We start from the raw sequence: 16,719 nt of genomic DNA, 5'->3' as shown, positions 1-16,719 counted from the left end.
TCTGCCGAAGTGACTCAGGAGCGTCAGTGCTGAGGGTTTGAGTGGTACTGCTGGTGGGAGCTCCTGGAGGCACGTGCTGGAGAACTGGGGGTAAACTGTGGTCAGAACACTGCTTTCAGGTGGTTCTAACAAAAATGTATGCAGGCGTTTTATGTAAAAAAATATACATATATTATACATATACTGAGAGAGAATGAGGAGAAAGGAAGGAACAAGAGAGAAGGAGAGGAAGCAAATCGTTATCAGGTGGTGAATGTGTGTCTGTGTGGTATATTCTATTCTTTCGGCTCTTCCATAGCTCAGAATTTTTTTTAAGATAAAATATTTGGGGCAGTTGGGTGTGTGGTGATGCACACCTGTAATCCCAGTAGCTGGGGAGGCTGAGGCAGGAGAATCGCAGGTTCAAAGCCAGGCTCAGCAACTTAGTGAGGCACTTAGCAACTCAGTGAGACCCTGTCTCTAAATAAAATATAAAAATGGGGGCTGGGGATGCGGCTCAAGCGGTAGTGCGCTCACCTGGCATGCTTGCGGCCCGGGTTATATCCTCAGCACCACATACAAAGATGTTGTGTCCGCTGAAAACTAAAAAATAAATATTAAAAAATTCTCTCTCTCTCTCACTCTCTTTAAAAAAAAAGTATATATATATATATATATATATATGGCTGGGGACGGGGCTCACTGGTTAAGCACCCCTGGGTTCAATCCCTGGCACCAAAAAAACAATCGTGCAAACCTGCAGCATGACCTCCAGTACCATCCCCCCTCCCAGTTCCATCCCCCCTCCAGGGACATTGCCCTCTGGCAGCAGCCCCTTGGCAACACCACCAGCACTGGTCAGCAGATTTCTGAGTCCACATGAGGTTGAAGGTGGTACAAAGTTTGTCACAAAGGAAGCCCTGGAGCCGGTGGCCTCTCATCTGGATCAGACCCCTGGATTTCCTGTACCTTCCCCCCAGTGTGGGAATCCGAACTGGACGGAGAGTCATGGTCTCCAGTGACGACCGACATGGAGATTCCATCTACTGTCTTACTTACATAATTTAAAATGTCATTTTTACCTCAAAGAGGAAGGCAATTTATCATCTCAGGGTAAAGGTTTTTTTAAAAAATGGACTCTATTCTGTCATGTGAACACATGCCCTCTCTCCCCCCTCCCTCCTCCATGAATGTAAATATTTACAGTGTATCACATATTTGGAAATATGTATGTGTGTGTGTGTGTGTGTGTGTGTGTGTATACATATATCGGAATGAGGAAATCGACCTAATTAACATACACAAGATTACACAGACATTTTTTGTTGTAAGAGCATTTAAAATCTACTCAGCAGGGCTGGGCTCGGGGTCCTGGGTTCCATCCCCACCACTACCGCCCCCCCCCCACCACACACACGCACACGGCATCCTCAGCAGTTTTCGAGCACACGCCTTGCTGTTAAGGGCGGTCACATGTACAGCTCATCTCAAGCACCTTGCTCTTGTACCATGGTGAACAAAGAAGGTGGTGGCAGCTAAGGGTAAGCACCAGGACCCACTGCTCCCCATAGGAAACCACAGGGCAAATGCCCCCGGGGTGGCCACGGGCCTCAGCTTGAGCCTCCAGGGAGAAAGAGCTAAATCCCTACTTTAGGATCCCGGTGCTCTGTCATGGGCACCCCTGGATGGTGCTTTGTCTTTTGGAGCACGTCAGGACGTGTGGCCCCTCAAAAGAGGTGAGGTGTGAATACAGGAAGGAGTGAGGGGGCCAGCCCTCCCCTCCTGTCCGAAGCTTCTCAGTGCTGGCAGGTGCCCCCACATTTCCCCTACTCATCTCCAGGTCTCACAGTCTCTCCCGTGTCCTGCCCAAGATCCTGGATGGCCACTGGATTTGTTCAGTATTTCTCCAGCCACCCTTGGGTGCTGGGCTGGCGCCATGCTGGCGTTCCTGGGCCCCTGCTCTGATCAGCAGCCTGGATGAGTTATAGAGACGGAGGTTCTTCAGCTCGCCACTCTGGTCCCAGGTTGCAGAGCTGGGTCTGGTGGTGGCCGACTCACAGCAGTCCCGAGGCCATGCTCCCGTCGACGGAGGCAGGGAGCATGCCAATGTCTTCTGATAGCTCCCTCCTCTTATTAGGCCACCAGGATTTGGTCATGGGGGTCCCTCCTGTGACCGATCCCGATCACTCCCAGAGGCCCCACTTCTGGACTTCTCACCTCATGGTGGGGGCCAAATCCCACCATGTGAGAACTGGGCAGGCACAGCCCTGTCCAGACCACAGCACCGTTGAGGCCCTGTCCTGTGTGGCAACCTGCGGGAAGGAAATGTGTCAGCAGTTCCTGGAGAGTTCCGAGGGTCCAGGGGGAGGATGTGGCTGCTCTCATGAGAGGGGAGACCAGGGCTGCAGGGTTGCCAGGAATGACCACCGTCCCCCCGTGAGCAGTGGTCAAGCCTGTCCCTCTCTACCAGTTGGCTTCCACCTGCCACCTGTGGCTGACCCCCAGCATCTGATTCTACTGAAGTCCAAAGCACAGGGACACTAAGTGGAACCCAGGCCATACTCCTGCAAGACTTCCGCTGGTCTCTCTGGAGCCAGACCTCTCCCCATGTCCACCTGAGGCCACCATAATAGTGGCTGCAGAGTTGGTGGCCTGATCCTCAGCTGCCCCTCGCGCTCTTCTGGGTGGTGCATGTAACCCATGCATCAGGGAAAGGGTCTCAGTGGGTCTTTCTACAGAGGCGTCTGCCAGAGGGTGCTTGTACCTATGACACTATAATCCAGCAATAGAGATAAAGGGGAAACGGGGTCACCCTTCGGATGAACTCCTCTGGGGGTGCCAGGTAGCCCAACCGATGCCTGTAAAGATCCAAACTCTCCCAGCTGTGGCCGGAGGGAGGACTCTGCTCCTCCCTCTCCTGCCCCTCCTCCTCCCTCTCCATCCCCTTCCTCTGTTCACTGATCTCTTTTCTATTTTCATGAGGATCCCTCCTCCCTCCCCCTGATTCTGAGAAAACCTTCAGCCCTTGACTTTCTAAGTCTGGCCCATTTCACTTAGTTCCATCCATTTACCAGCAAATGCCACAGTTTCATTCTTCTTTATGGGTGAGTAGAACTCCACCGTCTATCTATACCCCATTTTCTTGATCCTTTTGTCTGTCCATGGGCACTTGGCCACTGTGAACTGCGCAGCTGTGAACATGGGTGTGGCTGCACCTTTCCCAAAAGAAAAGGTGAATTTGTCCCACCAGGCAGGAGAGCCACGCCCTCCAATGGTAGACTCAGATGCACCCAGTGCCAGGGAAGGCCAGCCATCTCTTCCTCCCTGAGGTTTCCGGATGCATTGCTCTGGGAGGTACCAGCAAGGGCCAGGCCACCCCAGGGAGTGGGAGACCGCCTCAGCCTCCTCCTGCCCAGCTTCCTCCTCAGCATTTGGAGGAAGTCAATGGCGCAGCCAAAGTCTAACCATGCAGACAGGACTGCCCCAGGGGGAAGCAGGGAAGTCCTCTCAGGCAGGCGGGAGAGCGTCCGTGGGCAGCAAGTGCAGGGAGAAGGCAGGGAGGGCCCAGGAAGAAGCCTGCAAATGACACGTGAGGACCACTCGGGTTGAGACCAGTGTTCTCAGACGTCACTGTAGAGCATCACCAGACGGTGCGTCCAAGCACACACCCAGGTTTCTAGGTCAGTGGTCTGGGCAGGAGCTTGAGAACTTGGGTTTATAGCAATCTTCCACATAATACTTGTGTTGCTAGTGCAAGGATATGCTTTGAAAACCACTGCTTTGGAGACTGGATGATTTGGGACTTCAACAAAAGTACAGAGGTAAGAAAGTAGATTAAGTTGGTGCAGGCAAGAGGTAAGTACAAGTTCATAGAACACTGAATGCTGAAGAATTCCGACTTTATTTGGATAGACAATGGAAAGCCATACAAGGTTTGTGAGCGGAAGAATGGAATTTAAAAATGTAACCCATGCTCGGCACGGTGGTGCACACTGTAATCCCAGCAGCTCATGAGGCTGAGACAGGAGGATGGCAAATTCAAAGTCAGCCTCAGCAGCTTAGCGAGGCTCCACATAACTGAGCAAGGCCCTCTCACTCAATAAAATATAAAAAAGGAGTGGGGATGTGGATCAGTGGTTAAGCACCTCTGGGCTCAATCCCCAGGAGCAAAAAAAAAACAAAAAACAAAAAACAAAAACAAAAACAAACAAAAAAAACCAAACACATGAACAGGAAGTAAGTGCTGGTATGTGCCTCACCCTGGGTGAAACTGGAGTCGTTATGCTAACTGAGAGGAGCCAGACACAAAAGGCCACACATCATATGATTCCATTTATGTGGAATACCTAGAGTCAGCAACCCACAGAGACAGAGAGCAGACTCGTGGCTGCCAGGGGCTGGAGGGGGCGGGGAGCGACCGCACACGGTATGAAGTTTCCTTTTCGGGTGATGAAAATGTTCTGGAACTCGATGGGGATGATAATCGCACAACTCTGAGTGCAAGCGGTGTTACCCTGTTGTGTGCCTTTGAGTGCAATAAAAGAAACATCCTTTACGTTTGCTTATAGCACAGGAGACACACCTGCGTGACCTCCCTGCTGGGAGACAGGTGGAGCATGCCCACAGCCCTGTGGGGGTCTCAACTTTTTATGCAGAAAAAAATGAGCAGAGCTATCTTATGTAACAAATGTTAGTTCTCCTCTCTCTGTTGGATTGTAAAAATAATGTGAGTTCCTTCCTACCAGACTTCGTAATTTTCAACCAGTTACCAGATATTACTTATATAATTTTGAAAAATGTTTTAAAACAGCCAGGAAAAGGAGTGAACCAACTTTGGTGCAATAACTTCACCAAGCGTATCGGAGCGCTGGGCTGGGCTGGGCTGGGGCTCAGTGGGAGAGCGTTTGCCTAACATGTGTGAGGCCCTGGGTCGATCCTCAGCACCACCAAAAATAAATAAATAAGATAAAGGTATGGTGTACAACTACAACTGAAAAATATGTTAAAAGAAAGAGGAAAAAAAGGATAATCAAGCCTGCGCATGGAACCGGACTGTGACAGACCTGGGGACCTGAGGGGGGGACAGGGTGGCAGTGCCGGGTGGCTCTCAGGTTCCAGCCTTTCCTGCTCATTTCCCTTGGTTTTCTTATTTTGTCCCCGGTCAGCTCCTCCCGGGGATCCTGTTCTGCCATTCGTTCCAACAGAGCTCACTGAGCGTCTGCTCTGCGCTCCGGGGCAGTTCCGGGCACTGGGACCCACGGCCTTGCTTCTCTGGCCGTGGGCTGGTTAATGCCAGGCTCTGTATTCCCTCCCTCCCTCAACTTCTGGACACACCTGTTCTCCACTCCTGGCCTGGGCTGCGGCCCCCCCATCTCTGTTTTCCACTCCTGGCCTGGGCTGTGGCCCGTCTCTGTTCTCCTAGATGATGAGGAAGCCGTGCTTTTCGTTTTCTTTCTCTGGATCCTGACCCTGAGGTGGCTGGGTGCTGCCGTCCAGCCAGGACAGGCACCCTGACAGTGGGATCAGGGGAACCCTACCATGGCAGGTCCCCCAGGGTCCCCAGCCCCTGCTCTTCGGCCTGCTGTGCCAGTCCCTCAGCTCTTACCTCTGCTTCCCTGCCAATTCTGTTGCCTTTTGGTCACTAGCGTAAACTTCATGGGCACATCTTCTCTGTGTTTTATCTGGATCCATCCATCATCCCCAGCTTCTGGATTTTTCTGTCATGACTGCCTTCTCCTTGCAACATGAATGTGACTCAAACCGTCCTCCTGAGCTCCCGTTGTGACCACAGCAACAGGAGGCTGGGAGACAGACCACCTCCTGACAGGGCTGTGGCCACAGGGGGCTCTGACTGGCTCCCGAGGCCGGGGCTGCTGGTGGACCTTTGCCTGGCTCATATCTGGGGAACAGAGGCGGACCAGGCTGTGTGCACACTGGGTAGTGGACGCAGGGCAAAGGGAGCATGATTCGAATAGTGTTTAGTTGGGGTTCTGCAGAGAAACCCAAGTCAGTAGGAGGTGGAGGGTCCGGTTGGGTTTAGAATAATGGACGCTGGCAGGCCAGAGGCCCAGGGAAGAACCAGGGATTCATCCTGAGTCTGAGGGTTGCCCACCACAGGATTACTCTTGGGGAAGGTCTGCCTTTTTCTCCAGAGGCTGTTAACAGATTGCATGGGGCCCACACTTCATGCGGAGTGTTTACTCTAATCAGAGTCTGCTCATATCAATGCAGATCTCAGCTAAACCCTTTTCAGAAATGTCTAGAATGATGTTTGACCACACATCTATTTACTGTGGCCTCACCAAGTTCATACGTACAACTAACTATCGCACATAGTATCGCTGGGCTATTTTCTCTTTAGGGCTGTTAAGAACTCTGGGGCATTGAGAATACATAGTTGAGTGGGAAATGTGGTTCACGACATGGCCTCTTGAGGTGGGTGAATATTTATTACTTTTACTCCTCAGGAGATATTCCTCCCCCCTGCTGAAACACCGGGGCATTAGTGGGGCTCTTCTGCCTCCCTGATGCCAACCCGTCCGCTCACTCTCTGTGGCCGGCTCTGGTATTCCATCTCCATCCCTGCTCAGCACTTTTACCTGCATTTTCCTGCCATCACATCAACCTAAGAATGAACTAAAGTTAGCTACCATGGTGGGTAGCTGTTCCCCTGCTTCTTGGATCTCTGGGCTTGAACCCTGGCTGTGGCCCATCAAGGGTGACCTTTGAAGGGACTCTGCCTCAGTTTTAAGAGGAATAGCATCTGCCATTAGGCTGGGAGAGAACAGAGAACAGCAACCTCCTGATGCAAGACACTGGCAGGGTGGGCTCAGTGCATGCAGCTCTTAGTGTGGCCACAACTGAGGCTCAGTGTGTACAGCTCCTAGTGTGGCCACCACTGGGGCCCAGTGTGTGCAGCTCCTAGTGTGGCCACAATTGAGGCTCAGTGTGCACAGCTCCTAGTGTGGCCAGGAGTTCTTCCTCCCGGATGTTCATCTTCAGGAGAAGGGTCCCCAGGTGTCCTTCCTTCCCCTCCTTTTCCTCTACAGGGAAGCTGGGAGCTTTCAGAGTCTTTATCCCTCCGAACGTAGAATTAAACTTTTAAAGACGAGTATAAATTTGCTCAAGGAGGAAAAAAATAAAATAAAGACCATATTAGAGAAAAGACGTGTGAAGGCAGCCACATGACAGAGCAAGGCTGTGAGGATACTCAGTAGAGAAAGAAAGTGTGGCTCTGACCAGCCAGGTGACCCTGTGAGTGGGGGACCCGCACGCCCCTCCCGGTCCCCTTCGCCTTGAGCTTTAGGTTTTACAGCTTAGCCCCTTTATGAGTGGAAAGCCCTGACTTGATGCTTCCTGTTTTTGCTTGGGTGTGGAATTGCACACTTCCTTCATGTGTGCAAGTCCTGCTTGTGAATGGCCTATTGTGGTCTGTTTATTTTTTCCCCAATGGATCTTAGTAGTTTTATAAAAATAATTTCTATTAGGTTTTTCCGAATAAGATCATTAACTGAGTCATATTTATGCCAGATATTCTCTTAGGCTATGGTTTAAAGTTTGTGTCTGACGTTTCCTCCGTGAAGCAGGTGTTAATGGCCCCATCAGCTCTTCTTGTGATTTCTGGATATAAATGTGCATCTCCCTGTCCCCCACTCAGAGAACTAGAGCCAGGGCCCCTCCACATTGTCAGCATCCCACTTTTGAACATGCTGCCAGCAGAACCAAGGAAGCCCCTCAGCCCGCTTGGAGCCGTCTGCAAACAGTGTCCTGCAGGTTTCTCCACACAGTGCAGCCAGACTGCAGCCTGCCTCACCGAGTAGCTGAGTCTTGGCCAATCACCACCGTTCAGCTCAGACAGCCCCCGTGCAACCAGCATAACTGTGTGCAGGTGGGGCAGGCACCAGGGAGCGGTCACCGGGGTGTGCCCTTGGGGATTACGTTTTTGTCCCTGCTCCTGGCTCCCATGTCTCTCCCTCTCTCCTTCCTGGATGCCATGGGCTGAGTAGCTTTCCCCTCCACACCCTTCAGCCACCATCTTCTGCCTTATTTCAGGCCCGGAGCAAGGGAGTCTGTGCACCACGAGCTGAGGCCTCAAAAGCATGAGCCAAAATAAACTTGTTCCTCCCCAAGTTGTTCTTGTCAGGTGTTTTGGTCCCCGTGACTAACACAGATGGGATACCGCCTGATTTGTGAATCCCTAATAAAAGTCAATTATGTCCTTAAACCAACTTTGTTAACATCTTGTTTTTAACAATAATAACCACAATGACAGGAACAAACTTTTCTCAAGAGTTCCAAGGTAGCTGGAGCCTTAGGGGAACTTGGTCAGCCATTAAATACTTGGAGATTCTTGGTGCAGCACAGTAGTTCGAGATTGTAAAAGGCACTTCACATTCAGGAGCCTTCGAGTGAGGCGCTTGCTAGCCTGGGAGGCCTTGGGAATTCAGGCAGAGTTCGCATATGCAGGCACGCTCTCTCACACACTCGTACACTCTTACACAGATGCACATGCACTCTCACACATATACCCCCACACTTTTGCACGCTCACACTCTGGCCCACTCTTATGCAACGCTTCCATACACACACACACACACACACACACACACACACACATTCTCACGGCCCCTCCAGCGTGTGTCAGAGAGGCTCTGTCTCTGGCCACTTGTCATCCTGAGGGCTTGCTCTCCATGTGGGGCTGGTTTTGATTGCATTCACGTTTCTTGGATTCTGGAAGCTACACTCACTTCCTTAATGAAGAGTAACAAAAATGAAGCAAGGACATGGAGACTCTGACGTCTGGCTGCACAGTATAACTGCCTGACTGTCTGCGCTTCCTCTGTGGGCTGCAGGCCAGCGGTGTCCTCTTTCTCACCTGGTTCTGTGCCAGTGTCTAGCTCAGTTGGCACCTGCTCTTTGCTGAATAGTAGCGGGACCATGAAGAGCAGAGGCTCCTCACAGACATCTGTTGCCAGCGAGAAAATTAAGTTAGCTTTAAGTTTGATACTAAATAATGCCAAAGCATGGCAAATATGAAATGTGACCTCTCAAGAAAACAAATCCTCCATAGAATTACTCTGAGAAATTGCAAAAGTCCCACAACTAGCCAGAAAGGATAGGTCACTGATGGCCTAAGACACAAATCCCAGGTGGTGTTGACGTGGGTGGGCGTCAGTGTCATTTAATTTCCCAGTATTACAGTAAACAAGGGTAAGAGAAAGACAAAGTCAGGGGCCTCCACATAAGACGGACCCCTTAGATTAAGGGAGCAAAGCCTCTCGGGGTGAATGACACAGCCAAGCTGGCTATCAATCTTTATTCTATTTTAGCCATACTGTGGGTTGAACCCAGGGGTGCTCTACCACTGAGCTACATTCCCAGCCATTAACTTATTTATTTTTTTGAAACAAGGTCTCCCTAAGTTGCCCAGGCTGGCCTTGAACTTGCTGTCCTCCTCCCTCAGATTCCCACGATGGGTGTGAGCCACCCATCTGGCTAGCTTTCAGTCTTATGTGGGGGTGTGTTAACAGACATTCCAGAAATTTAGGAGTTCAAAAGTGGGCTGGCCTTCAAGGCTACCGAATTGAGATAACATCCCTAGAGACAGAGGTTGGTAAGTCAGCGTGGCCTTCAAAGACCGTGTGGTCAGCAGAGACACCAAGAAGCTGGGCCAGGAAGATAAGGTCACAGAGACAGGACAACTGTCCTCCCTGTTCTGAGAATCATGTCAGGGACTCTCCCAGATGATAAGGGGCATATCCAGCTGGTGAGAGGCCGGTGCGTGGCCAGGATAGCCACGCAAATAACCTAAGTTCTTTTTATCAGCATAGTAGAAAGCTCACTGTGAGACACTCAGGTTGGTGATGAGCCAAGCATCACGGTGAGGGGCGTGGGGAAGAGTGTGGCCAACTCAAACCCCAACTCTCCCTGCAATGGCGTGGAGACAGTCCCCCACCCCATGGCACAGATCTATGAGCTGTGCACCCTGGTCCTGTCTGAGGGGGCCTGGGGCTCTTATCCCTGGGTGGTCTCATGCATGTGAGTATCCGAGCTGAGTCTTGTCCGCCCCACTTGTGCCTTTACCTTATTCTTCTGGTAGAGCTCGCAGGAACCTGCCGGGGTGTCAGGACCAGCTGGTTATGTGTGACCACTGCTTTGGGGAAGCGGTCAAGACTGAATCAACCCATCCCCCTTCCATGGGCAGTGCTAATTCAGATCTCTTATTTTATTCTTCTTAACCCAATGCTTTCAGTTTAACCAGGGATTTGAAGACAGCGAGGCGGCGTGCAGAGGTGTCTGAGGAGGCCCCTTGGAGGAGGCTGGCACAGGCTGCGCAGTGGTAGGTCATTGCGCAGGACAGGTCATCGATGGCCTAAGACACAAACCCCAGGAAGGTGTAGCAGGAAAAGTTCGCACTAGCACCTGGCACCGATTCTCTGTGAGACACAGCCAGGTCTCCTTGTCTTGCATGGGGATGGCCCACATGTCCTAGAACTGAGCCCCATGTGTGGCATCCTCCTACCTCCCAGCCCTCTCCTGCCTGGGGTTCCCTGGGACACTCCTCTGCCACAGGTGGAGGCTCCACAGTCCCCCAGCTGCCCAGCACTCTCTGCTGTCCCAAGACTGTGGGCAAACTGTGGGGTTTTCGCACCTTGGCCTTTCTTTTCCTTATTTATCCATTTTCGGTGCCAGGGATGGAAGCCAGGGCGTGAGCGTGCTGGGCACGCACTGTACCACTGGGCTGCACACCAGCCTGTGCTTTGACCCTGAACAGGATCCACCTCCTCAAGGTTGGTTGAGAGAGCTTGAGTCACAAATCAGATTAGGCAGCACCTGCTGGTTAGAAAGTTTCTGAGCTGAAGAGGCAGGAAAGGAAAAGAAGGAGGGAAGGAAGGAGGATGGGAGTGAGCCAGAGAGAGCAGAGACAGGCATTTATCTGACACTGAGAAACAACAGAGCAGGGACAGGCATTAATCTGACACTGAGAAACAACAATTCCATGTGAAAGACCTAAAAACAAAGTTTCTCAGTCAATTCATGTTTTTTCCTTAATCAGCCCTTGAGCAGACCAGACGCTCACCTCTGGCAGACAGGGACTGTCCTGTGCCCCAGGGAACCGAGACCCATCTGTATTGTTCATGCTGTTTCACATGCAGAACCCACTTTCTGTCCCTATCACTTTCTCAGAACCTATTGGCTACAGACTTCTCTGGAGTCTACAGAGCACACACATTCCCACTGGCTCCTGAGCATGTTCTGTGGTATGCCATTAAACATTCCCCGCCACCACCTGGGCCCGCTGAGTGGCTCCGCCAGTGGTAAGAGATCTGAGTGTCTGCCACCCCTTTAATCTTAAAGTCAATGCAATTATACTCCCTTTGCCCCATACAGGTGATTTTTTGTTGTTCTGATGTTTTTATGTGTATGTATCTGTGCACATTCAGGCTTTATTTGTAACTTTTGTCATTGCTATGGTCCCCCCCCCCCAAAATTTCTTGAATCAAAAGAGCATGATCAGTTTTATGACTGTAACCATCTTTTGTCAGTTTTTAAAGAAAGAACCAGAGTGAGTTTCTCCAGGGGAGTTACACTAAGCACTTGTTGATGAATTACTCTTTTCTGTTGGAAGAAGCTCCCATACAGATTCATCCGATAATGAAGCATCTTCTAAGGGAGGGGAGTTCTCCAGCCTCAACGATGCTATCGTGTGGACAGCCCCCGTGTGAAGATGACTCAAAGGTACCCCAGACACTAGAGGTCCACAGAGCGTCGCCTTGTTGGAACAGCATGAAATGGCTGAAGATCCTGCCTAACAAGTCCTGGGTGAGAGGCTGAGACAGGAGGATCGAAAATCTGAGGACAGTCGCAGCAACTGAGTGAGGCCCTAAGCAGCTTAGTCAGACTCTGTCTCAGAAAAATAAAAAGAGCTGAGGATGTAGCTCAGGGGTAAAGTGCCCCTAGGTTAAATCCCTAGTACAAAAAAAAAAAAAAAAAGAAAAAAAGAAAAAACCATACGTGAGCTGCAGACAGAAGGGAAAAGTGTTCGTTTTTAGTCATTTAAAACAAATTTCTAGTCATTTTAGACCTTGGCAATTCAGAGAGATGACTCTTGGTTAACTCCTTATATAGACAGATCACTACATTTGTGGATCTGTTAGCCCTGATTTGTTGCTGATTACTTTATTCGAGTTCAGGCTGAGTGAGTTATAAGAGTGGATATGGGGCCGAAGAGGACTTTATCAGGAGGTGAAATCTGAGGGGGTCTTGAAGAACCACAGGCTTCACTAGGTGCATGGAGAGGCTAGTTTGGAGAGGCTGAGGAGCTTGGGTGTCACAGTGTCTTGGGAGATGATGAAGCTGCAGAAAAGTGGAAGTCAGAATTGGTGTTCCTAAGAAAAAATTGCATGTTTTATTTTTATTTTTTTAAGAGAGAGAGAATTTTTTAATATTTACTTCTTAGTTTTCGGTGGACACAACATCTTTATTTTATTTTTATGTGGTGCTGAGGATCGAACCCAGCCCCCACGCATGCCAGGCGAGGGCACTACCACTTGAGCCACATCCCCAGCCCAACATGTTTTGTTTTTGATTTGGTAAATTGTCAGTTATGTATCACTGGATTTTTATTCCTGCTTAAGTTATGTCAGAATCTCTTCATATGTGCAGAAAATTCCAGAGGACAGGTTGGGTGTTGTGGTTTGGATGTGGCTTGAATGTGTCCCCCAGACGTTCATGTGGTCCTTAGTGTGGTAGTATAGAGACGTGGTGGACCTTTTAAGAGGTGGGGCCTAATGGGAGGTCCCTAGGTCATTGGGGGTGGGTCCTCCAAAGAGAATAGGTGATTCTCAGCACTTGAGCTCAAGAGTCCTGACCCCTGAAATGCTTCTGGGCTTCTCTACTGAGATCTCTTCCTCCTTCCTACATGAGCACTCACCATGAAGTCCTCTCCAGGGCTGACCAGAGCCTGCACCTAGCAGTTTGGGCTTTCAGCCTCCAAAGCTGTTAGCTAAATAATCCTCTTTTCTTATAAAGTTAGCCTGCCTTAAATATTCTGTTAATAGTCATAAAAATCTGACAAATACAATCAGCCCTTGTACAGTAAACATAGAGAATAATAATAGAGAACATTTTGACTTTACAAAGTCTCGAGCCCACCAGGACCTGTCACTCCTAAAACACATCTCCCACAGTCCTCATCCTCCCCTTGGTGCAGAGCATCGTGCATGACCAGGGGCTGATCCCAGGACCTGGTTTCTGTGGAGCCATGCTGCATTCTCCAGGGTGGCCTGGCTGAGGGAATATAAACCCATGAGCATGGTCTGGTTGACAGAGTAGACAGCCCTTAGTAAAGCAGAGAGAAAGGCTTGATCATACCCAGGTACCAAGGGGGTGATTCTCAGTAGGACCGGGGAGATGGAGGTGGACATATCGGCCTATATAGGGGAACGTCCCAGTACAGTCTACAAACTGTGCACCTCTCAGACACCTAGGTGACTGGGAGGCCGGCAGAATGAGAGCAGCCAAGGATGAGGGAGCAGTAAGAATTCCTGCTTACTCCACTTGGGGTGGCCAGACCCTCTGCAACTGAATGACACGGATCCCCACTGGCTCCACATCTTCTGATGGAGACTACTCCCACCCTGGCTGGCCTGGCTTTGGGAAGTTGGCAGAAAAGTCAGTAGGACACTTTCTATATGAGGTTGAAGGCTGGCTGGCAGGCAGGACTGCGTGGGTGCCAGTGAGGCCTAGGAAGCCCTTGGCAGGTGTCTGGCAAGTGTGTAGCAGCTGCTCCCTGCCCCCGCACGGCAGGACAGTGAGGCATTGTGCCCAAGGCTGGGTAGTTCTGGGCTGGCCTCTCTTTCCACCCTGCCCACATAGAAGAGTGTCTGTGCTTTGGCTACTGAATCAGGGGTGGAGAGTGATATAACGGGGATGTTGAACGGGACCTGTAACTTGTCTGTGGCTACTTTTGGAACATTTAGTCCCAATAAGTTACCTTCCACCAGCCTGCACTTCAGGGGAGGCAAGCTGTGACTCTGGGAAATTCACTTGCCATGGTCTGTCTGGGGTCCGTCTTGGTCCAGTGTTCTGGAATTTTCTCCCTGGAGGGCTTGCTTTGGAAGTCCCCACCTTGTGGGGCTACTCAGGTGTGAGGTAGCTTGGGCCTGGCTTTCACAGGAGCAAAGCCAAAGAGACCAGGTGGGTGGCCTGCTGAGAAAGCACGAGGGCCATCCATCAAAGGTCAGCAGAGAGGCCCAGGGTTTGGGATGGGGGACGAACTGTTAACATGGGGTTGAAAAGCAAACACACACGTGTTCAGCCCGCAATGCCAGGGCACTGCCAGAGCCCGGGCTGGACATTCCCCTGGCGGGCAGGGAAGGCACTGGTCTGCGGAGCGAGGAGCGGCCTCCACTTCCCAGCGAGGACGGCTGGAGGGCCAGGAGCTCCCCTGTCCTCTGCAGGGTCCTCTGACCCAGAAAGGGGGCTTCCTCTCCAGCGGCACCTGTTTGGGTTTGGAGGGAGAGACAGGCCTCTGCTTCCAGAATCGTCCTCGGCCCGCGCGCAGACAGTGAAGGGAGCTGAGTGGAGGCTGCCTCGCGGTGGCCCCGTCCGTCCTCACCCCGTCTTTGCGGCCGTCCCTGTTTTCAGTGGCCTGGCTTCTGCGGAGCCCAGGGTCTTTCCTGGTGGCCTGCGCGTGGGCTCCAAGCGCGACTGCGGTGCGGGGCGTCGCGGTGCCGGCCGTGGTCCGTCTTCCCCCCCGCGGCTGGGCAGCTCCGAGGGCCGGAGGAGCGCCAGGGTCCCCAGGGTCCCCAGGCCGGGCCGCGGGCAAGGCTGACGCCGGGCGTCGCAGGGAGTGGGCGGCCCAGGCTGGACCCGGCGCCGGGAGGAGCCGGCCGGGCCACGTGACCCGCCGCGGCGGCCCAGAAATAGCAGCGGCGGTTCCGCCCGCGGGTTGGCGCGAGCGAGGGCCGCGGCGGCTGGACGCAGCTGGACGCGGCTGGACACGGCTGGGCGCGGCGGCCCGGCCCGGGGGATGCTGCAGAGCCCCGGCCCGGCCCGGCCCGCACATGATGGCCATCCGGGAGCTCAAGGTGTGCCTTCTCGGGGTGAGTCCGCGCCCTGTCCCCGCCCTCGGCCACCCCGTGCCCCTCGGCCACCCCGCGCCTGCTCCCCGGGCCGCCGCTCGCCGAGCCCTGGGGTCCCCGCGTCCCCCGGCCCAGGCTTCCTGCGCCCGCCCGCCGTCCCACCCGCACCCGCGCATCTTGGGGCCCCCTCCGGCCTCGCTGGGCTGCGGGGTGGGCGGAGCGGGGACAGGGCGCGGGACAGGAACGGCGGCTTTGGATGATTTCCGGAGTGTAGAAGCTCCTCGGGAGGCCGCGGGTTTCTTTCGCCTCCCGGGAGCGATGGGTTTATTCACTTAAAAAAAAAAAAAAAAAAAAAAAGTCCAAGCCCGGGCGAGAAAACCGAGGGCAAGGCCGGGCATGGCCTGGCTGGGAGGCAAAGAAAGAAAGTACTGTGGAGCAGTGCGCCCCGCGAGCGTCCGTGCTGCGGGTGAGAATGAGCGGGACCGAGAGCGCCCTCCCTCGTCACCACTTCCCTAACCCACTGGTTGTTTCTCAGCCTGGAACCCACAGCCACCATGTGAACTGGAGGACCTGCCCCGTGACACCGGGACCCCCGTCCCCTGGGGACTCGGATAATGTTTATAGTCATTTCCTGGTGTCCGCGTCAAATTCCAGAATCCTTCCAAAAGCAGATGAGGCCCTAAACGGTGTCTTCAGTGGCCTTTGGCACCCAGGCTTGGTCCTCTAAGGCCAGCTGATTTTGTTCTCCCAAGAAGACCGTTTCCTAAGTAAAGGAGCAGCCCAAGGGTAGACCCCTTCCAGTTTGTCTCAGAAATGCGAACTGGGCTGTCAGGACCGGGGTGTACAAGAGGAAACATGGCAGTCGGGATGGGTGGTGCCAGACCACGGTGCGCCTGTGCCAGGCCTCTGGATCCTCTGGCTCAGGTGATCTGGACTGGCTCTACCACTGTTCTCGGCCAAAATCCTTAATTACGCTGACTGGATGGTGATTCCAGGGGAACTGGCAGAGGCCGCCTATCCTGTGAGTCCCCGATGTGCCCTGCTGGGCTCCCCCAGTGCCTGGACTTGGCAGCTGCGGGGATCTGGCTGGGAGGCTGTTCTGGGTCCCCTGCTGAACTGCGGGTGTGGCAGTGTGGGTATCATGTGTGCCAGGCTGTCTGCTGCAGACCAGACCTAAATGCCAGGAACCAGAAGCCATTCAGCCCCCGGGCTCCAAAGACTTAGCAGGAAAGCCTGGCCTACAGAGGCACGGCGAGTCACCTGTGTTAGCTGGGCTTGGGAGGAAATCTCTTTGCCTTGTTTTGGGACACTGTCTCTGTCTCCCTTGTTGTCTATGTAGGCGGCACAGGCCTCTGCCCCAAAGCCTGCCCCTCCTTCTCAGTTTCACTCTTTAGGCAAGAATCTTTAAATCCATGTGCAAGGACAGTGATCCGTGGCAAGAGCCTGCACCTGGGCTCTTTCCCAACCAACTGGCTGTGCTGCTTTGGATGACTAATACAGTTGCCTCATCTGTAAATGCACATAATAACATCTTCCCCGTTAAGGCAGAGCATTGTACCAGATGAACACTTAAGATACATGGTCACTTCCTGTCAGTCTGTGATTACAGGGGGACAGCAAAACTTGGAGATAAGTTTAACTTCCTTTTTTCTTT

The 16,719-nt window shown here is 52.5% G+C and overlaps 1 protein-coding gene across 2 annotated transcripts in view; it reads left to right on the top strand.

Moving 5' to 3' along the window:
* The first annotated feature begins 14,955 nt into the window (after window positions 1–14,955).
* Window positions 14,956–16,719, top strand: part of Rab31 (RAB31, member RAS oncogene family) — an 87,432-nt gene continuing 85,668 nt past the window's right edge. The window contains exon 1 of one of the 2 annotated variants that reach the window (XM_077792232.1): window positions 14,956–15,071. In XM_077792232.1, the coding sequence (XP_077648358.1) occupies window positions 15,048–15,071 (24 nt within the window). In that variant the 5' untranslated portion in view covers window positions 14,956–15,047. Of the gene's footprint in view, window positions 15,087–16,719 lie in introns of both variants that reach the window. The other variant, XM_026412446.2, reaches the window with a different exon arrangement.

Source organism: Urocitellus parryii, chromosome 13 (assembly GCF_045843805.1).
Source record: "Urocitellus parryii isolate mUroPar1 chromosome 13, mUroPar1.hap1, whole genome shotgun sequence".
Lineage (NCBI taxonomy): Eukaryota > Metazoa > Chordata > Mammalia > Rodentia > Sciuridae > Urocitellus > Urocitellus parryii.
This window is presented reverse-complemented; position numbering and strand designations above follow the sequence as displayed.